Source organism: Ambystoma mexicanum, chromosome 10 (assembly GCF_040938575.1).
Source record: "Ambystoma mexicanum isolate Mex_15411 chromosome 10, UKY_AmexF1_1, whole genome shotgun sequence".
NCBI classification, from domain to species: Eukaryota; Metazoa; Chordata; class Amphibia; order Caudata; family Ambystomatidae; genus Ambystoma; species Ambystoma mexicanum.
In genome coordinates, this window is record NC_090932.1 from 864,894,783 (window position 1) to 864,917,885 (window position 23,103).

Genomic DNA, 23,103 nt, shown 5'->3' on the forward strand with positions numbered 1-23,103 from the left:
TGTTGACGACGACTTCCTCCAAAGATATTCCTGTCACTGCCCTGTCCATTCTTGCTCATATCTTCTTCATGAAGCCAGAGAGACATTCTCCGATTATCCTCAATTGGGCCCCCTTCTTAGCCCTTCGACTGTGCCAAATTCCCCTGTTTCTGGAACGACCGCAGTTCGTGAGTGTGCTGTGTCTTATAGTGACAGGAGAAAATCATCACCAAGTGCCATTACTTTGTGCTCCTGCCCCCCAAATATGATGCTCCCAATAATCCCCGCCCCCACCCAGAGACCTAATCTGGCTAAAGAACGGCTCTAGATATAACGTGTACAATAGTGGGGATAAAATGCACCCCTGCTGAGTGCCTCTCGGTAATGGTATGATTTGGGAGCGTTGTCCATTGATCAATAATCTAACTTTCGGTTGCTATAGTTTGCCTGGATTTCTGTAAGAAGGTAGTACTGAATTCCATAAACTCCATCGTCTGGAATAAAAAAAAGACCACTTGACTTGGTCAAATGCTTTCTCTGCATCTAGTGAAAGGAATATGGCCAGGGAGAACTTCTTAGTCAGTTTTTTCAGCTTGGGTAAGATGTCTTCAATTCTGTTTGCTAGGATTCTCATATAGATTTTTGCATCTATGTTTATGAGGGCATTAGGCCTATCTGACCCAAAGAGGGTTGTGTCCTTAGCCGGTTTCGGGAAGAGAACCATTTTAGCTTCTTCCATTGTGGGAGTAATTGGGTCTTTTTGACTGAATACGTTATAAAGTGCAGTCAGTTTGGGGGCCAGCATCACTCGGAGGTTTTATAAAATGTTGCTGGATAGCCATGCGGACCCAGGGATTTATTTAACAGGAGGGCCTTTATCACACCTATGACTTCATCCGTCATTATATCGGCCTCAAGAGATTCTAATTCCAGTGGTGTAATCTTGGTGAGCGGGGTAGATTGTAAATACAGTTCCTGTGGGGCTTGATCAGGGTGGCCCGATTTATTTAGTGTGGAGCAGAATGTTGTAAATTGTTCTAATATATCCCAAGTTGTAGTCACCATTTTCCCTTGTGGAGATTTTATCCCCAATATAGATTGTGCCTCAACCTTTTGTTTTAGCTGTGCAGCAAACAGCCTATCGACTTTGTTCGATTTTATATAATATTTCTAGCGCATATAGGAGCCCTTTTTCTGCTTTTTAAGTTTGGAGTAACTCCAATTCACCACTGATGTTGCTATGCTTTACAGATTTTAGCCCCTGTATCCATTTCCATCTTTTATATTACGTCACTGAGTTCCTGTTCTAGCTTGCCCTCTAATCGTTTCATCTGCATTTCTCTAGTTGCGTTCATGGTGATTGATTCCCCAGTAGTATAGCTTTGAAGGTATCCCACACACATTGCCCTGACACCTCAGAAGATTTGTTTAGCATAAAAAAAGTCCTTGATTTTGTCTGCAATAGCATTGATTAACACTTTGCCCTTTAATAGATCTAGAGGGAAGGACCAACTCCAAAGGGCATACCTCTCTTTGAGCATGTTCATTTGGATCAACAGCGGGGCATCTTCTGAAAGGAATATAGTGCCTAATTCCAACTCCGCTATTTTGCTAATGAGAGACGCTATGTCCAGATGTAATCGTTTTGAGTAAACAATCTATGTGTATGCAAATAGAATGGGTATTCTGTCTCTGCCCCCCGATGATCATCCAAGTGTCTTTCAAGGCTAGATGTTACATTTTAATAATGAGGGCCTTCGAAGGCTAGTATGTTCTAGCGCCCCTAGCCCTCTGCGGGTCCCATGCAATATTAAAGTCTTCCCATAATATGATCTCTCCTTTTGCATAAGTTTCCAAGTTTGCCAGTGTTGCTTTGAGAAACTCACCCTGCCCAGTATTTGGGGCATATAGTGCAGCCACTGTCTAAGGTGAGACCCCTACTTGGATTGTGAGAAGCATGCATCTCCCTTCCTTGTCTGATAGCGAGCCCAGAATATGAACATTCAAATCTGTGCAAAGTGCTAGAAGAACCCCTGCTACATTCCCCGTTGGGTTGCTTGAAAGATATGGGGGTATTCCCTTAATTTATAGTTTTATTTGACTTACTTTCTAATATGTGCTTCTTGGAAGGCTATAATATCTGGTTTCAATCTCTGCAGGAATTGTTAAACATTCTTCCTTTTGATGAGGGAATTCAGCCCCTTGACGTTAAGAGTCAGGAGCCTAAATGTGAATGTTTCATTTTTGTGTCAGTGTTTGCTGACACATATGTCACAGCACACCCAATGAACCCCCACATCATTTTCTCCCCTCGGCCCCCAATTCTCCCTCCCTCCCCCTCAACCCTATCCCAACTATGATTCTCCCTCCCCCAACACATCAACTCTCTGGAGCAAGTCAAAGTTCCTATGAAGCCCTAGCGACCCTTGTCCTCCGAACTGACCCACCTCAGACTCCAGAGATTACTGGTGGGCTATCCTAAAACCCAACTTGTGATTCCACATGGCACCAGGAAAGATTGCCCTTCCATGCCCAGTGACCTTTTTCCTTATTGCACCAGTGCCTCCATTTCTTAGATATAGTTATAAAACTTCCACTTTAAACTTTATCACTGTGGCCAATTCTTAGATTGTGCTTCTTCCTTTTAGCATTTGATACTTGCAACCATTCCCATGGTGTCTTTCTAATGGGGCGGCTTGGTCCGGTTTGCCATGGTAGCCTGTGCTTCTTCGTCGCTTAATTGTAAGACCTGGACCCCACAGGTTGTGATTCTGTTTTGTCACACATCCCAAGAGAACAACCCAAACGGCGAGCTGCCCTAAGGAGGAGTTGCTTTTGATTGTATGATATTATCGCAGCCACCATGTCTCTGGGTCGTGATCCCGGTTCAGTTTGCTTAAGACCAATCCTTTGTATCCTGTCAATACATATGTCCTCCTCATTCTCAACCCCTAGGAGGTCTGCAAAAACCTGTTGGGACAATTCTTTAAGGTCTTTGTCTGCCACTTCCTCTGGCATGTCTGTATGTGAATATTGGATCTCTGAGACCGATTTTCAAGGTCTTCGCTTTGTATCTCAAGATTATGGACTATCCTGGAGAGACGTTCCAATGTTTCCTCGGTTTTCCTGGAATCATCTGAAAGCTCAGGAAGGCTCTTTTTCTGGAGTTGGCTCTTCCTTCCAGAGTTGCCAAATCATTTTTCAGGTCTTGTATTGTTTCAATTCTGTGGTCAGTAAGGACAATTGAGTCTGTAATGAGGTGGTCAATTTGTCTTGAAACTCATGGAAGCAGGATTCCAGGTCTTCTTTACTCATGGTTATATTTGTAGCTCGATCGCTGACCTGACCTTTGTTTCCTGCTTGGGTCAGAAATACTGGACTATTTGGTGAGGTTTCCTTTGCCCAACACTGTCGTAAAGTATTGTTGTGTAGCTTGTTCAGCAGGGTTCATTTGGAGGAGATATTCCTGATGCTGTCCCCTGGAATTGGGCCAGTCTATGGAAGTGCCCGTTGTGAACTGACGAAAGATCTCATCCAGGGTGGGAAGGGCAGCGCCCCACTGTAATATTCTGGTTATTGGCCATGGCCCCTAGGATGGCTGTTTTGGCTTCACACCCCACCAGCAATCAGAGATGTGACCCTGTGCCCCAGATTCCTTATGCTGCCTCGGGTATTGGCTATGGGGAGCCCTGCAGCCAGAACTCCAACCTCAAAACAGGCCGGCTCATCTATCATTTACGGGCACCCTGAGAATATCTTCCTTTGGGGACCGCCCCCCCCGATGCAAGTTGTCTCAGTGTTGCCCATTCGCCTCACTCCCCCAATGGATCCCACTGCCACCACCATCCAGGCCGCACACAGCCCACAACACTTCCCACATCTCCTCACCTCCCTGTGCGTCTGCCGATGGATGATGCCGCCATGGGGGACTTTTCCTTTATTTCCGGTCTGTACTGACGTTAAACTCAGCGCTCGCCAGCCCTCAGTCACGTTGTCAGTGCCACTGCTACAACTTGCTCCACATTGCTGTTCCCGGGCTGAGACTGTACCTTTCCGACACCCGTGTCAATCCTGTAGTATGGCACTCCACGGCCAGTCCTGCTGCTACAGGAATTTTATACTGGGATACAGAGGTCTATTTTGGAGTTTGTGTGGCACCTCTGAACCCGAGGTGGCGCTCTTATAGGAAGGATGGGGATGCAGAATTTACTCAAACTTCAATAAAAAGATTGACTCAAAAGGTTGGTAAAAGGTATGCTGTTTTACTAACAATTATCTAAAACTGGGAGTACAACGGACATCGATGGACATCTCACAGCGAGGTCTTGTTCGCTTTTCATAAAAAACATGATTATATAGTAAATATTCATCATCAGTGATGTCATCCTACATGCCAAACTATAAAACTTAAACCGGATTGTCGTTGGGTAACAGGGAACATCTACATTTACTTTCTATGGGGTCTGGTGTTGTGATTGGATCTCTATTAACAGGTGGTCAACTATGCCCTCCTCTAGTGCAAGTCATCTGAATCGTCATAAAATACATGACGATTCATTAGATCTCCAAACTGTAGGGCTATTTGATACGTGGCCCTCTATAATTGGTTCGAGTGCTTATACCCTTCTGGAATGTTCCACTTGCTAGCAGCACGGAAGCTGGTCCCCCAGGTGTCTCTGGGTCGGGCTTGACCATGCCTCCCTGTCCAATTAGTCCAACATGTATAATCACTCTTACTTTCTGTCATTGAATTAGCCTTTGAACATGGCCTTGCAAGCCTCACAACTCCTGGGAATAAAAGGGAGTGAGCATGCTCTCATCTTCTCGTCTCAGCGTAGTCTGCCCAAGTCTATTTCCATCTAGGTCATGTGACTGGAGACCACATTTCGATCTTCTTCTCTGTATTTAATGGTATTAAAATGAACACAACTTGGCACTCATTGTCTTTTGCTGTACCTAGGCAAGGGCTTGGCCCATCTCTTGCATTCACTGTATCTTTTGAAGGTAGACAACCAGTTCTCGGATGCACTGGCCTTTGGACACTAGGCCAGACAAACCTTTCGATTCTTTCTTGATTGTGAGCTACTTTTGTTAACTGTGCCACACTTCCAGCTCCCCTGCTTATGGGATCCCAGTTTGCTAAAACAGAATGTGGAACATCCAGATTTCCTATGCATATATATACCTTGGCGGCATTGCCTGCAGTCTGTTCACTACGTATAGCCAGCCTTTATGGTTGCTTAGTCTACTTGCGTTACAGCATCTGTACAATTATAAAACGGTTTGCATTTTCTTCCGTGCTCTTCCACTCATGTAATCTTCCTTTTACATGTGAATGTTTATTCGGTTCTTACTTCGTCACCATATTGTATATGTTCTCTTTACTTTCTCTTCTGTTATCTCTTCTCGGTGTGTCACTTTGTCATGTGACATCACCAGTCTGCTCTTTCGTCCATCTTCTTCTGCTCTTTAGGGATCTTTCCCAAGAGGCTGTCAGCTCTTCACAGATACATAAAGAAAGGTTTTCTCAATGAGTACTTTGCTTCAAAGGCTTCTTGTGTTATTGGCATCATTACAGGTGTTGCCTTTGTCACTATTTCCGGTTCCCAACATACAGGCAATTTAGGGGTTGGACTTCCAGTAGATGCTTTTAGCTCCTCCTCTACATTCCCTCCTCTGGTTGATTCATCAACCATTCTCTCATCAGTCTCCACATTTAGACATCCTTTCTTGAAGAAATGCTTCTTTGGGGTCCATAACTTCATCACCCCCTTCAAAGTTCCTGCTGATTTTACATGGTCATCAACGCTCCAGGTCATAGGCTTGCATTGTCCACTTGGACTGCAATAGATCCATCTTCCCACATACTTCTTGTGGTCTCTCGGATACAGAAACCTTGTTCCTTCAGGTGCATGGATACCGGCCTTTATACAGTCTCTGATCTCCACAGAAGTCAGTTCTTTGGGTTCTAGCCCAGATTCAACATCGATCATGATCTTCATTCCTACTGCTTTCTTTGTTCTCTTCTTGCACTGTGTGATTATCATCCTGATCACACAGAATCCAAGCATTATTATCACCAGTAATGCTCCAAGAAACTTGAAGATGTTCGCCATCTATTGCGGAACCCATCAGAAGATCGATGCAAACCAGCTGTAGTCTGCAGTATTTTCTACTTCATCTTCCATCTTGGTGTGTAAGTTCGTCAGCATCGTTATAGCCTCTGTCAAGGTCCCATTCTCGTCATCGTGAGAAGGTATGAATGTGCAACATAATTCTCCGGTTTTGGCACAAACACCTCTGTCCATTGATGTGATCATGTCCAAGACATATCTATTCTGGAGTGTCATCAGTCTTATCGCTCTCAACTCTTCTTTGATTGCATTGAATCCCTTTATGGTAGTGTTGAGCGTCTGCAAAATCTCCCATCTGCTTATTTGTAACAATTTGGCATTCGCCATCATCTGTATCCCTGGCATGAAGATAGTCGTTAATACTGAGGTAGTCTTGCTGAACAACCTATGCTCATATGGAATAGCATTGAAAGATTCTATTGACTTGACTGAGAAGTAGTTCCACCTTTTTGTTCAATTGAGGAAACCAAGTGACCTCTTCTTCCTCAGGTGAGCGTCAGCCTTTGGAAACTCTCCAATGTTCAGGCCGCTTCTCGGGATCACTAATGCTGGTACATGAATAATTACTATGGAACACAGTCCTCCCCAGTCTCTGGGTAGCTTCATATAAGTTCTGGATCAACAAGCCCAGTAGTGGTCCATTATCACTACTGTCCCATCCTTCATTCCTGGCACATCAAAGATTTTACCGCAATTTTGATTCTCTGCAACCTTTCTTTTGCCATTATTTCTGAAGCACAGTTCTGCGCTTGCTAAGGGCACTATTTGCACTGGGCCTCATTTATCTCCAACCCAGGTCAGTAGCTTGGCAAGTTTTGGCCATAGGGGTTTGCATCCCTTCTCCACACAATCTATAGTTGGCCTGTGATGTCCTGTTACTGCCACTGCTCTGCATACAACTATGCCTTCTTCGCAGCCATCTGGTGAAAGTACTGTTCTCCAGATTTGCATCTGTCCTCTCTCCTTGGATCTTCGGATTTCTTCTTCAGTCTTTCCTTGGCAATTAAGTTTTTTATTCATCTTCCATCCGATTCCTGCTCCCTTCATTCCAGGTTGTTCATATTTTATCACATGATCTTTGGTGTGTGGTCTTGCTCGTGTTTTCAAATCTTGTACATAATAATCTTCTTTTGGCGCTGGTCATTTTGTCACCCATACCAAGGATGCTGTTTGACCCTGGAATTGGCCTCTCGTATGAGAGAGTGCAAGTTGAGTCAGAAAATGAAATGAGATGTCTAAGATATTCATAGCTATAGAAATAGATTTCCAGAGTTCCCCCGTGCATTAGGTAGGAGAGCAAAAACATAGCAATTCTCATCTGAGGTTCTTTTGCCTACTTCTTTCACGTGGTTCCCCAAATGTGCTGTACTGTCTAGATAATTATTTAACTCAGAATCATCTTCTCTTACACCACTCGTAGGTCTCTTTCCTGTATAGTGGGTGTGTACCCAATGATCATGGAGTAAATCCAAAACAGCCTTTCCTCCAAAGGGAAGTATGCGGCCATCTGGCACAGAAAGTGGTAACTTCACATGTGTTACTGGTGTAGGGATAATCACATATGGCCTTGGCCTTCATATAACAGATATGCCAGTAAGGGTCACTGGTGTGGGAAGAATCAAGGGAAATGCTGCCCTCTTTGGACCAACAAAGTAAACAGTGTACCAGAAGAATCAGGAAAGCAATGATGAATGCTGTGTATGCGTATATTACACACCAATACATTAATCCCCACCAGAGGTGATACCTCATACGGTTCCCAGTCAATTGGTCGAAAACATTTGGTCGACAGGACAACTGGTCGACACCATTTGGTCGAATGCCAAATGGTCGAATTTATTTATTTATTTATTTTTTTTTGCCCCTTTTTTGGGTTTTTTTGGGGGGGTCCCCCCCAACCCCCTTTTTTTCTTTTTTTTTTTCCCCCACACGAAAACCCACAACACATATATAAAATAAAAAAAAAAAAAAAAAAAAAAAAAAAAAAATCGACCATTTGGCATTCGACCAAATGGTGTCGACCAAATTGCAGTCGACCAGTTTGCTGTCGACCAATTGACTGGACACCACCTCATACATCGCTGGGCTGATTTGTTGTCTACTACTGTATCATTATTAGGACTCCACATTATGCCTGTGAAATATTTTTTAGGAAAGGAAAACACCTTTTTATTCAGGCAAATTCGTCAGATGCCGGGCAGCTGCAAGATTTGCTCAATTATTGCTGAAAGCAATCTCCTTATAGCTGGACAATTTTTAGGATCATGCAGGAAAACAAACGTCAGTACTTCTCCCCACCTGTGCAGATTTGCTTGCAAAATAAAAATAAAAACAGCAAGTAGGAGCTGATGAGTGTCGACATCAGACAACACCATTAGGGAGACCAAATAAAAATTCAGTGAGGAACGAATCTGGAAACTGCTCCCTCTTACAGTCGTTAAACAAAAACTCAAGATCTGGCATACTTTTCAGGACATCAATACTTTCTATCCAAGTTCAAAAGATTTCTGTGGCTCAAGCAACAAGTTTGCACGCATGCTATAATATCTATAAGGAGTGTTCACGGAAAGTCACAGTTCAAATGCACACTTGCATTTACTCAGTTAGCACTTTCTGCGACCTTCTTCCTCGATCGAGTCTACACATGCTGAACTACTTCGTGTTGCCTTGCTTCCGAATCAACAGGTGGGGGTGGATCGGTCTCGCCAGCATATGATTTAATGTTGCTCAAATTAACCCAGGGACGTCTTTCCTGGACTTTTACTGCTGTGGGAGTAATGTTCTCAATGATATAGGGACCAGTAAAACAGGGCTCGTGCCACTTCCTAGTGAAGTTGCGAATTAGGATTGGGTCTCCAACACATAATCTTGGTACAGGTAATCATTTCTGTAATCCGGTTGCTGAATGTGTAATGAAGTGGGTTCCAGGCTCTTTATGATTATTTCATGTAAGTTTATTCCAGCTTCTTAGTTACAGTTCCACATTGAAGACATATATGACAATAGCTGAGACAACACCGGCTCCCATCACCCAGGCAGGCCAGCTGTAACTGCCCCCACTCAGAACTCTCATTCAGAACATTTCATCATTCACTCATCAACATTCCACGTGACATCACAAGCTACATCACATCAGACAGGCACTACACAACACACCTCCCACCTTTACCCAACCACAATTACACAGAGCACATCACATATATGCACAACACAACACACCTCACTCCTTCGCGAAACACACAGACACATGGACGCAACACACAAACCAACACTTCCACAGGGATTCACCACCATGAAGATAACTAATTTGAAGAAACCACATTCTCAGAAACCCTTCACAAAGTCAACAATCCTCCCTCTGGCTGTTCCCGCCACAAACAGGCAACTGGGCTCTCACCCCAGGATCAAACCCACCGAAACACTGGGCTGCTTCACCTACGTTCTGACACCACCCCAAAACTTCTTCGCCACCTTCCACCCACCCCCGCCTCAAACATTGCGGGTATCCAGGCTGCCACCCTGGAATTCCGGCGAGCCTCTAGACCAAATACTCTAGAGCACAATCGGGCCTCAAAGCCCCCAAAAGCCAATCTCATCCTTACACCAGAAGGCAACTCATACAGTGGAAACACCATCACTACCGTTCACACACAACACCTAAAAACCGACTCAGCAGACAGTGCACATTCCACCAAACTAAGGTGTAGAAACCTACCAAACACATTGGAAATGGTGGCCACACACTCCCAATGCCATCAACAAATACTGGTGAAACAAACACTCCAATCCGCCCCGATGACATCCTGACCCAAGTCGGAACATTGAACCCAGTGCATAAGAACAGGTCAATACTCAACACCACAATGAACATGAAAAACAATTGTCTCCTCACCTCAGGACACCACCACACCACATCCAATGGGTCATTGCCAGGCGTTCCCAGCCATGCACCCCCTTCTCTCCTGCTACATCCTGTCCCCCGTGACGAGAAGGGTGACAAACCCTGGTGGAGGCGCTACCTCCCCTTATAACAGCCGCATGACTGTTAAACTTTCACCAAATAAGATAAACACCATAAACCAGACCAATACCCAAACAGGAATCAGAAAATCCAAACCGCTTGTACTAAAGAGCCGAGGCGCTACCTCACTCTAGAACAGGCTTGTCCAACCTTTTTGAATGCGGGGCCGAAGCATTAACTTTTTGTCACCCAGTGGGCCGGGGAGCTAAAAGTCAACAACCTCACCCAAAGCAGTACATTAAAAAGCAATATTGTGTGACCTTTGACACAATAGCATCACAGGCAGTGATGCGCCATGCAGTCCCAAAGATAACTTTTGTTGTCAGGGGCAGTGAGTATTTAAGGGAGTCCCTCCATCAAATGGTCCGAGGTCAGTTGCTTGTGATTTCTTTCAGTGTGTATGTGTTAATATTTTCCTAAAATAGTTGGGGCGACCAAGCGTAGTGAGGGAGCTATAAGGATCTAGGGAGGGTTTGTGGGGTTCCCCCTCCAATAATTTTTTTCCAATATGGGGTTGAAATTGGGCATTTCACAGCAGAAAAACTGACCAAAAAGAGATAAGTTTATAATCAGTTCTAAAGGGGAACATGGAAATTCCATGTCACCAACAGCAGACAAGAACATTTTAAAACACAAAATATTTTAATGATCTATGTGTCCACAGTGTAAGACAGCACTGTCACTGATGTAGCACATTGTCATGCTGGTTGTGCCCAAAATATGCCTCTGTAGCAACATGTCTATCCTGGCTGTTCCCAATTTAGGCCAGCACTGTCCTTTACAAAGCATGATTGATGCTGCCTGAGCATGCGCAGTGTGCCAAATACATATCACAGCTTATCTCTGTAATACACATTCATGACTTCTGTGTTAATGATTGATGCTGCTTGTCCAGTGTTCCCATATGCCAGCTTATCTCTGTAATACACATTCATTACTTGTGTTAATGATTGACGCTGCCTGTGCAGTGTACCCATATGCCAGCTTATCTTTGTAATACACATTCATTACTTCTGTGTTAATGAGGGATGCTGCCTGTGAAGTGTGCCCAATACATATGCCAGCTTGCCGCTGTAATACACATTGATGACTTCTGTGTTAATGATTGATGCTGCTTGTGCAGTGTGCTCGATACATATGGCAGCTTATCTCTGTAATACACATTCATTACTTTGGTGTTAATGAGTGATGCTGCCTGTGCATCGTGCCCAATACATATGACAGCTTATCTCTGTAATACACATTCATTACTTCTATGTTAATGATTGATGGTGCTTGTGCAGTGTGCTCAATACATATGGCAGCTTATCTCTGTAATACACATTAATTACTTCTGTGTTAATGAGTGATTCTGCCTGTGCATCATGCCCAATACATATGGCAGCGTATCTCTCTAATACACATTCATTACTTCTGGGTTAATGAAGGAAGCATAATCCAATTCAACAGATAAAATGGGGAAAAGCGATCACCCAAAGGTGAACCTAATTGAAGAAACGCAATGTGAGCACAATCTTAAAGTATGAACAACTAGACATGGCTGGGTTCCCTCCTCTCTCAGCGTCCAGGGGTGGCCAGGTGCGTCAGTACTTGGATCACTCCAGCTGAGCTGTGGTGCATATTGTAGGAACGGGAGAGGGAATTGACCTCATGGTGTCTGCTGTAAAGCCCACAGTGTCTTGGATCTGGTGGGCTACGGTGTTATGCGCTCTGAAAATTCACTCCCGCAGATGGCCTTCCTCCGACGGGCACGGACACCTCCTAGGGCTGTTTTGCCTCGTCCAGCTTAGCACTTGTCAGTTTCAAAAACAAAAACTGGATAGAGCCCCAGGCATTTTACCCACTGTGCTGCTTTTCCGGGTGTGGATGGCGCAATTGTGTTGCCTAGTCATTTTGGCAAGGAATGAATTCCCACATGTGGTAAAATCATGTGGGAATTCATTCCTTTTGTGACGCAATTTGAATAGTACCCAAGGTGGAGGTTTTTTCAAAAAGTGATGCAAATTGTACCCTCCCTCCCGGGGCGGGAATGTTCAAACATTAAGGCAGCCCACGCTGCTTTTGAGCCTCCGAGATACTGCTGGCCAAATACTTATGTTTCGGTGTATCTGGCCAGCAGTAGCTCAGAGGCTCAAAGGCACTGTATGCCGCAAACTTATGTTGGAAAATATGGCAGGCAGTACTTCCCACTGCTGGAGGCAAGGATAACTAGGCCTCGGGTGCACCGCACGTGGCACTGTGAACCTGGGCTGGGCTGAGCTGCTGTCACATGCAGGCTCTGCCCTGGACTCGGCAAGGAAGATGTGTGAAGGTGGCGCTGTGTGCCCGTCACTCCACCCACACACATTACGTGATTATGATTTCCATTGGCTGAGAAACAGCCAATGGAAATACTGTTACCATGCAAGGCAGTTATTTATTTCCACTACTAGACCGTGCCTTGCATGGTAACAGTATTTCCATTGGCTGTTTGTCAGCCAATGCAAATCGTAATGTGTGGGGACTGCAATTCCTACCCTGAAACTGCAGCCACAACGCTCGCTGCATTTAAAATAAATACAAAACATACAAAAGTAATGCTTTGTTGTCTGTGCTCTTGGGCTTCGAGGGCCAGATAAAATGGCCCTCGGGCCGCATGTTGGACAAACCTGCTCTAGAACAACCGCATGGCTGTTAAACCTTTACTTAAACAGGTAAACTCACTCCGTAAACCAGACCAACGCCAAATGGGAAGACAGTCCCTCCCACAAACTACATTGCCAAAGCAACACAAATCATGCATTGCCCACCGCAACACTCGTATCCCAAAAAAAAAAAAAACAACACGCATAATCCATGCTCACTGTGAGTACAATCCATTACCAAACTCTCACTGACTCTCTCCAACCAGATACAAAAATTGTATATTATATACAATATCATCGGAGTCAGATTGATAACATGGATTCCAAAACCATCGGATGCTGTAACCATATGTTTTGCTGTAAATAAGACAAAATAGTAATGAAACATATGCATTTTAAAAATGAAACACCATAACCATATCTTGCTGAAAGTAAAGCAAAATACCAAAACCTACACTTTTATAAGTCTAAGGGCCTCATTACGACTTTGGAGGTAGCCATGCCCTTAATAAGGGCATGGCTGCCTCCAAAATCGGGTCCGGGTTACCTGAATGGGGAATTACCGGGCCATTCCGAGTTTGGAGGGCCCGGTAATTCCTCCTTCAGGGAGCCCGGACCTTCCCCATTCCCATCTGAGCCCCCGTAGGCCTCAATGGGAATGGGTGCGGGAGCTAACAATGGGCCGATTACGACCGGCCCGTTGTTAGCTCCCTGGTCCCCTTGCGGGACCCGCTCTAGACGTCTGGTAAAGCCAGACGTCCATATCGGGTCCCGCGAGGGAACCTCGTAATAGTGCGGAATGCGTTTAACGGCGCTCGCACCATTACCGGCGCCGTTAAACGCATTCCAAACAGGTCGTTATGAGGCCCTAATAGTCTATAGCCTTTTTAGGCTCTAAAACAGACCTAATAGTCCATAGCCTTTTGTAGGCACTACTTGAACAGTGTCATATCCAGCCTTAGCAGATCTCATTTGCAAATCATGTAAATGAGTTAGTGATATCATATACATTCACTCTCATATTATGCAGACAGTGAATGTTATGCATCACTCTCTGCAGCTTATTGTCCATGTGCCACTGCGCGCGGCAGCCCAAAACCTGCAAATCCTCAAAAGAAATTAAGCTAAATGAGCAGAACCAACCATCATATTCCCATACCATCGCAACATAGCACAAGCCAAACAACATCATGCTTGTATTATCATACCTATGTACCTTCCACAAGTCAATGCACCACTACCATTCATGCTACACTTAATGCCATATAATAACATTGTACCTTCCATCAAAATCCGTTAAAATGTGCTTTAAAGCGCTCAAGGTAAGATGTTCCAATACACAGCATAATTGTAAAGGAAACACCTATGGGACATGCGTTTCTTTACCATTCACTGTACAATTACACAGTTTGTAGATTCCAGAGACGTAATATAACATGAACCAGGCTGTATACCTTCTGATCAATCTCCATAGAATTCTTGGATACTCCAAGAAAGTACTTGTTGGGAAGTTCGCCCAACTGCCTGTAACTTCACTTACAGATCGAGTGTCCCATCCACTACAAGGATGGTTTCCGCTCCTGGCAAAATGCTGCAACTTTCCTATTTTTCGGATTTCATTTCATATTTGTGCGATTCCCTGCCCATTGCAGTTCCAATCCTCAGCACGAAAAGAGAAAGACATCCTCTAGCTTCAATATCGCACTTTGTCACTGCAAAGATTTCGATGACACGGATGGAGCGGAATCTATACACCACCAGCCACTGCAGCTTCCATCAGATGGGAAGGCGAGCTCCATTGGGACGTTTCCCTTTGCATCTTATTCCTTCCACATTGGGACCATGTGACACAGTTATGTTGCGTCACCTTCAAACGGTCCTTTACTCAAAGATGATGACGGGTTTTAATGAGACGTTACGTCACGCCAGAGCAGAAAGATACCAGTTCTTTTCCGGAATACAAAAGCATCTACATTCCACACTTCGCCAACACTCCCAGCAAGATACTGACGTCATCACTCGCAACAACCCAGCATGGCAGCAGAGAACTCCGGACTCACGGTCACCTCCCACACTAGGTCTGTTAGTTTTGCCAACGGGCCTTTTCGTGTTGCATATTTTTGCTGACTGAACACCCAGTCCATATTTCATCGGGGCACGGAGCACTGAGCCTTGTACTCCGCTAGTTACAATCCGAAACGTACGTTATGCCCACTTTTAATGTGCAAAACTTCAAAGCACCACTTCAAGGCCTGTCTGTCCCAGAGTCAGGGTTCCCATGTAATATGGACTACTGACACTCCACGCTGAGCACGCGAGCACCCTTTTCACAGACTTTCAGGCCAAACCTTCTTTCCAGCCCTAGGATGCAGTTCTCCATCCAGTTCAACCACGGCCAAACATTCAAACAAAAGACTGTTCCCCAGATCCTTCCCCTGCACCCTGGGTGATAGGATTTACTGGTGTAGGGTGCAATGTTGTCCTCTGGTAGCTTGTCCTTGTCCTTGTCCTTCCTGCACTCCCCCGCCCCCCGCAGCAGGTTCTTCTTGTTTCCATTCCTGACTTGTTAAAGTAGGTTCACAAAGAAACCAGCTCGTCGCCAATGTAATGAAGTGGGTTCCAGGCTCTTTATGATTACTTCATGTAATTTTATTCCAGCTTCTTAGATACAGTTCCACACTGAAGACATATATGACAATAGCTAAGACAACACCGGCTCCCATCACGCAGGCAGGCAAGCTGTAACTGCCACCACTCAGAACTCTCACTCAGAACATTCCATCATTCACTCATCAACATTCCACATGACATCACAAGCTACATCAGACAGGCACTACACAACAGAATTGTCTTCATCTGCATCCTGAGACTGACAACCCTTGCTTCTGTGTTGATCTGAAATGACAGAGATACTAGCGGTCATACATGTCAAATAATCACGTCTCTCATTTCCCAACATTTCTGCTGTCTTCTGGGCATCACTTCTATTCCTCGATGGAGGAGTCAGATGCATTCTAATTCGCCTCCCCATTACTAGTTCATGGGGTGTGAGGTGTTGATCCGACCCAGACTGATTCCTTAATGCATATAATTCTAGGGGTAGGCAATAAAGCCATCCCTTCTTCAGTGTCAATTTCAATTTTGCAATTCTCTCTTGAGTCTTTCACATATCCTGTTCGCTTGCGGCTCATAAGCAGAAGAAAATGTATGTTTTATGTTCACTAACAAGCTGATCTGTTCGAATAAATCATTTACAAAATGTGGACCATTGTCGGATCTCAGCACCTCACATGTTCTCCATCTAGGAAATACGTCTCGTACTAGAAATGTTGCTGTGCAAGTCGCATCATGGTGTGTACATGGACCAGCTTCAATCCATCTCGAAAAGGGACACCCTACCACCATCATATACCTATATCCACTAGATACCTGCAGTAGATCAACATAGTCAATATGTAAATGCTGAAAAGGAGCACTCAGTCTAGGGATCACTCCCCTGATTGTTCGCAGTGTGTGTCCAGCAGTAAACTTTTGACATATGATGCAATTTACTACATAAAATTCAATGTGTTCTAACAGGTTCAGTGCGAACCTGTCCGCTGCAATAGTAGCTATGAGGCTTTCCCTGGTTACATGCGCGGGGTAATGCAGCTGTTGAAGGGCTACCTTCAGTAGGGCTACTGGCATCACTGGAATTTCCATCTACTGTGTTTTTGGTAATTGATTAAATCCTTCTTGCATTATCATAGACATAGTCACCTCCCTCTTTATACCAGTAGTATCAAAACTTAAAACAACTGAAGAATCTGCAACCCTTCTGGCTTCTTCGACCGCGGCTTCATTTCCACATGAAATAAAATCAGTTCTCTCAGTATGTGCTGTGCATTTAGTTATTGCAATGGCCACTGGTAGCTGTGCGCGTTGCACTGGAGGGTAGCCCCTCCTTTTCCAACATACTAGCCCTGCGTGCATGGTTGATGTCACATAGGCAGAGTCACTGTACACCGTCACTTCCTCCCCTTCATATTTCTGAAGCGCAATAATAAGCACCACCAATTCTGCTGCCTGTACCGAAAAATGAGATGGCAGCCTTATGCTTGCCACCATTTCAAACTACCCATTTTCTCTGTACCTCACTACAGCTGAATCAGTTCACCTTTCTCCATTATTTTCAATGACCCACCAATAAAAAGAATCTCCCCTTCTGACAACATGTTTTCATTTACACGCGGTATGTCATCACATGACTCCTCATAGCTAGTGCAATCATGCACATGCTCACCCTCTGCCACGGGCTCAGCTACAAATGTAGCAGGGTTCACTATCCTGCACCTGACTATCTTAATTGCAGGATTCGATATAACAACTTCTCTCTGAGATGTTAACGTACCCTTGGGCTTTTCCAAAATAGCAAACAAAGCATGCTCAATGAATAATGCGATAGAACACCCCATCATTATGCTTGTAGCCTTCTCAATAGCGAACGTGGCTGCTGCCAGCGATTGTTCTCAAGGAAAGTGTCCCCTCCTAACTGGATCTAGAATCCCTCTGTAATATGCCAGAGGTTTATACCCCAGGGTAGTCATCTGTGTAAGCACTGCTCTCATAACTGTCCCATTTGTGTGCGAAAATAGGTAGAACTCCTCAGAATAATTGGCAATCCTTAAAACTGGAGATGTACAAATTGCTTTCTTTAATTCATCAAATCCTTCCTCCATTTCCTCAGTCCATTCTATTTTCTCATTATTCCCTTGTATCTTTTTAAATGTCTGCAAAAGTTGTCTCGTATATGAACTATAATCAAATACCCATGCTCTAACATAGTTACATAATCCCAAAAATGGTTGCATTTGCTTTAATAGGTGCGGTTTTGCTGTTTTCATAATTGCCTCTGCTCTTTCAGGTGTGACCTTCTTTCCCTCATGTGAGATCAACTGGTCTATGTACAACACCTCCTCTTGACAATGCTGTAATTTCTCTTTGTCCACTTTGTATCCCTGGTCTGCTAAAATAACCATTAACTGAATCGAGTATTCCCTGCACTCAGCTTTGTCGTGCTGCAAACTAAAATATCATCTATGTATTGCTGTACAACACTTTTCCCTTTCAATTCAATATTGCCTAGGTCCATCTGAAGGACCCTATTAAAAATCGATGGAGATTCACAATACCCTTGACGTAAACGAGTGCTTTTCAAATTAGTTTGATGAAAAGTAAATGACGTCAAGTCTTGAGAGTTTTTATGCAACGGGATAACAGGTATACCACATAGTATCATTGCAGGATTAGAGGACTAGAGGAAACTCTGCCTCTACAATCTTGTTAGTTTGCCTCATGTTCTGGATTAAACGCCACAATCCACCCTTCTGTTTTTTCACAGGATACACCACGATATTGCAGCGGTGACTCTAACGTCACTAAACTACTCTGTTCCATTCATGCTGAAATAGTCTTAAAAATACCCTAATCTGCAGATTGGGGCACTCCCTCCATAGACTCCACCCCCCTTTCTCTCCTGTCCAAAGAAGTGACGAGCTCAGATGACTTGGCGGGATTGCTCTGGGGAGCCTGCTCGTGGATGCCGCGGACCGAAGTCCAGCCCACTGTGGTGACGTGTAAAGCGTGGGAGCAGATCAGCTGGCTCACTGTGGCAGAGCCCCCCTACTCTCCTGACCTCCAAATGTACAATATACACAGGATCACACATGAGAGATCTTTCAATACCACTTTCAGAAGCTGGGGATCCAAGGACTAGGAGACCTAGTGCATGAAGGGCAGTTCATAAAATGGGCACCTTACGGACGAGGGGTGAATGGACGGCAGTGACACTGTTTATGTTTATGTTTTATTACTTGTATTGTGCACCAGACCCATGGATAACTGGGCGCATTGCATATGACAACTTACAGCTTAGTTACAGAAACACAGAAGCAAATATGAAGACAATAAATATATACAAAGGCAAAAAATATACAGAGGCAAAAATAACGGTACAAGTATTTACAGTCCTACTCAGATGGGCGGTAAATGCTGAGAGGTAGATGTGTGCAAAAATACAAACAGTGGAGGGACATGCGGAATAGGTCCAGGCAGTTAGTGGTCTGTTATTTGTCCATGTCTTTGATCCACCTTGTAAGGTTATGTCGGAAAGTGGGGTATGGTTGATCTGCCCGCAAGGTTGATGGTAGGGAGTTCCATAGTTGAGCTGCTTTGTCCTGGAAGCTACAGCCACCAACTCTGGACAGTTTTTATCTAGGTGTTGAAATGTTGTTGGAGTTAGAGGATCTGGTGAGTCTTGTTGGATTTATTCTCGTGAATCTCATAGAAAGGTAACGTGGTGCGGCATTGTTTAGACATTTGTAAACCAGTGAAGCTACTTTTAGCTGGATTTTCCCATGAGTTGAAAGCCAATTATTGGCTCTTCTAAATTCAGTGACGTGGGCTCTACAGGGAATACCTAATGCTGCTCTAAACCTGTTGTTCTGCAAGATTTTAATTCTTTTGATAACTTCCTTATTGGCCCCAATGTAGAGCGAGTTGCAATAGTCGAACGTCGATAAAACGAGAGCTCTAGCAAGTGTGAAGCAGCTATTGTTGGATAGGAAGGGTTTGCCTGCTCTTATCAATTTACAGGTGTAAGCGGTGGCAGAAGCCATCGCGTTGACCTGCTTGTTGAAAGAAAGGGTAGAGTCCAAGTAGAAACCCAGAGTTTTTACCGTGTGAGCGGTGGTGATTTGATTGTTATCAATGTTAAAAGAGGAATAGTTAGGACCCAGTTTTTTGAGGGTAGAGGGTATGCCAAGGATAATTATTTCAGTTTTGTCGTCATTCAGGCATAGTCCGTGAGTGGCCATCCATGCCTGGATGATGAGATACACCCTGTTCACCAAGGCCAAATCCTTGTCATAATCACCAGTAAGTGGTAGGAGAATCTGAGTATCATCTGCATAAGGTCCATATCATCGAAAAGGGGCTTTGTGAAGATGTTGTAGAGTGTGGGAGAAACACAAGATCCCTGGAGCACGCCACATGTGATGGCGATGGCGTCTGCTGCCGCTGTGGTGGAGAGGACTCTCATGGTCCTATTATTGAGGAAAGATTGGATCCATGCTGTGGCTTCTTCAGAGAAGTGTGCAGCAATGTCCGGATGCCTACAAAGGACCTTGCGGTCAACAAGGTCGAATGCAGCTGAAAGGTCCAGAAGGAGGAGTAAGATCCCTCAGCTCGTCGATTTGTGCCTTTAGGTCTAAGAGGGCTGTTTCGGTCCCGTGCTGAGGACGGAAGCCAGACTGCCGTACTTCCTAGCAGGTGGTAATTTTCTAGGTGTTTCTGTATTTGTGAATACGCCGCTTTATCTATGATTTTTAGGAGGAATGGCACGGTAGTGTTTGGGCGGTAATTCGTTGGTATGGCTGGGTCTAGGGTCTATTTTTTAAGCAGGGGGGAGTACCCAGGATTCTTTCAGGTTACTTGGTATAGACCCTGTTGCGAATGAGGCGTTGATGATTTTTGAGATGAAGGGAGTCAGGTCTCTGGCTTCGTCCTTTTGGGCTGGACACTGGTCTCCCTGGCAATTTGATGGTTTGAGTGACAGTATAATTTTTTCAGTCTCGATAATGGATACTTTAGAGAACTTGAAGCGAGGAGTGTCAATGTTATTTTTAGGAGGGGTGATGGTTATTTTGGGCATGTTATCCAGACTAAGTGAGGATTTTTTCTTGGCAATTTTGGATTCGAGAATTGTCACTTTGTTAGCCAAGGCTTGCTGAATATTGGTGCACCATAGTATGTCTTTGACACAGTTGTCTGGCACTGAGATGGGAGATTCTATTTCCTTTAAGATGATGAACAGTTCCTTCATACTAGAGTTGGCTTGAGCTATTCTAGCATTGTAGGTTTCCTGTTTAGCCAACAGTATTTCCTTTTTGTAGAGGATAGATATATCCCTCAGAATGCTTTTATTTTCTTCATAGGGTTGTAGTTTCCATGCGACCTCACATTGCCTTTTTTTGGTACGAAGTGTTTTCAGGTAGGGGGTGTACCAAGAATTGAGGTGGGCTTTGGGTTTGCTTTGTCTCATTTTGAGTGGTGAGTGGTGCAATTGAGTCCATTGTGGAGGACATCATTTTGTTGTACTCATTCACCAGAGTTTCAGGGTCCAGGTTGCCTGCTAGTGAATTAAGTGTAGGAAGGATGAGTGGGAGTAAATCATTCGGGTTGATGTTTTTCTTATTCCTTGTCGGGATGGGCGGTGCTGGCTGGGTGATAGTAGGAATATGTCTGTTAGTTTCTAGAGCAAATGTTATGAGGTGGTGGTCTATCCAGATTTCGGGGGAGATCGATAAGATGGAGGCGTTGCAATTGTGGTCTGCCACCCAGTCGAGTATCCTACCTTTGTTGTGGGTAGGGTGAAGCACTCTTTGTGAGAAGCCTAGTTCAGAAAGTAGGTTAGCCACTCTACTTGCATGTGGGTCGTTGAAACCCAGGTTGACGTCCCCTAAAAGGATAACCTGTGATGATTTTTTTTAGGTTATGAGATAGAATAGTAGAAATGTCCTCCTCAAAGGTTCCAATACGGCCTGGAGGTCTATAAATCAAGTGGATGGTGAGGGTTTGAGAGTTGTTAATAACTAACTTGGCTGTAAGGCTTTCGCAGGATTTAGTGTTGTTAGATGGAGCTAGCCTGGTAGATAAGTTAGATTTGACAATAAGGGCTTTGCGCCTCCACGGGCTTCGCTTCTATCTGATCTTAGGATGGTGTATCCATTTGGGATAGCTAACAAGATGGCAGGTCCTGCAGCGGCATGAAGCCAGGATTCCGTAATGGCCAAAAAGTCAAGGTTTTCGGTCTGGATGAGATCAGCAATCTCAATGGCATGAGCAATCATAGATCTGGCGTTAATTAAAGCGCCTTTTAAGTGGGGGGTGGTGGATGAGGGTGTACATAAAATTTCTTGGGTCATGGCAGAGGTGTGCGTGAGTACATTCTGTGTCCTCAGGTGTAGGCGGTGTGGTTTTTATGTGCTCCTGTTGGGTGTAGTCTTACTACGGTTCGACGTGGTCAGCGTTCTAGCACGCGGTTCATATAGTTTTGCAAGTCTGGCCCAGAGTCTAGCATTTCTGGATGTAGTGTTGCATGGTTTGGAATCAAATGTGCGGGACTGTTGGTGTTCTTCAACCTGGTCATTATGACTAGTCAGCGGTTGGGATTGTGTCTGTGTCATGGTGGGGGAGAGGGCCAGGAGTTGAGAGTTAGTGTAGTCAATGGTAGGGGTTGGAACGATCCTGAGTTTGCAGACTAGGACTGCTGTTAGTATGAGGCAGGCTAGAGTGACTCCTAGGGTTTTCATCTTGTGGCGTCGCCAGGGTATGGTGGGCAATCCAGTCTAGTACAATGCTATGTGGGTCAGCCTATCAGGGTAGAACAAATGCAGTACACAATAGAGCAATGCTATGTTGGTCAGCCTATCAGGGTAAAACACATGCAGTACACGATAGATGCAATGCTATGTGGGTCAGCCTATCAGGGTAGAACAAATGCAGTACACAATGGAGCAATGCTATGTGGGTCAGCCTATCAGGGTAAGACACATGCAGTATACAATAGAGCAATGCTATGTGGGTCAGCCTATCAGGGTAGAACAAATGCAGTACACAATAGAGCAATGCTATGTGGGTCAGCCTATCAGGGTAAGGCACATGCAGTATACAATAGAGCAATGCTATGTGGGTCAGCCTATCAGGGTAAGACATGCAGTACACAACAGAGCAATGTTATGTGAAGAGCAATGGGCATAGGATAGTTAGGGAAGTGCACACATTGTAGGCAAATAGCCCAGCCCCTTTAGACATGGCTGATGTTAGAGACACTTGAATTTAGGTAAACAGAGACCTGCTCAGGACACAATCATCTTATGTGAATGCAATGTGGAGACAATATTTAGACAAGTGTTTAGAATGGGGCTTACCCGTAGTTCGTGAGCATACATGCATACGTCTGCACAAGGAAGTTCAGGTAGGGTCCATTGATTAACAAGTGGGAAATTGGCCAGGGGTCGTGGCCTCAGCCTCAGACAGTTCTCAGGACAGGAGCCCTCGTACTCCGCCTTAGTGCGGATGCCGGCTTGCGTCTGCCGGTGTGTCGTGGTTGGGGATAGGCGTGTATGCGGCCAATCAGGCGGCGTCTGCTTGGTGATGCGGGTCGGAGGCCCTAGAGGTCGGCCATCTTGGAATGGTCGATCCTCATCAGCAGCATCAGGGCATTTAAAAGTACTGCTTATGTACTACAGGATTAGAGAGGTACTGAGACTAAAATGGCCTGAACTTCCCAAGCGCCCGACCCCCA

The 23,103-nt window shown here is 44.7% G+C and overlaps 1 protein-coding gene across 1 annotated transcript in view; it reads right to left on the reverse strand.

The window, feature by feature from the left end:
- Positions 1–23,103, reverse strand: part of LOC138492940 (uncharacterized) — a 334,933-nt gene that overhangs the window by 204,043 nt on the left and 107,787 nt on the right. The window contains exon 5 of the mRNA XM_069620230.1: positions 20,209–20,679. Within this exon, the coding sequence (XP_069476331.1) occupies positions 20,209–20,679 (471 nt within the window). The remainder of the gene's footprint in view (positions 1–20,208; positions 20,680–23,103) is intronic.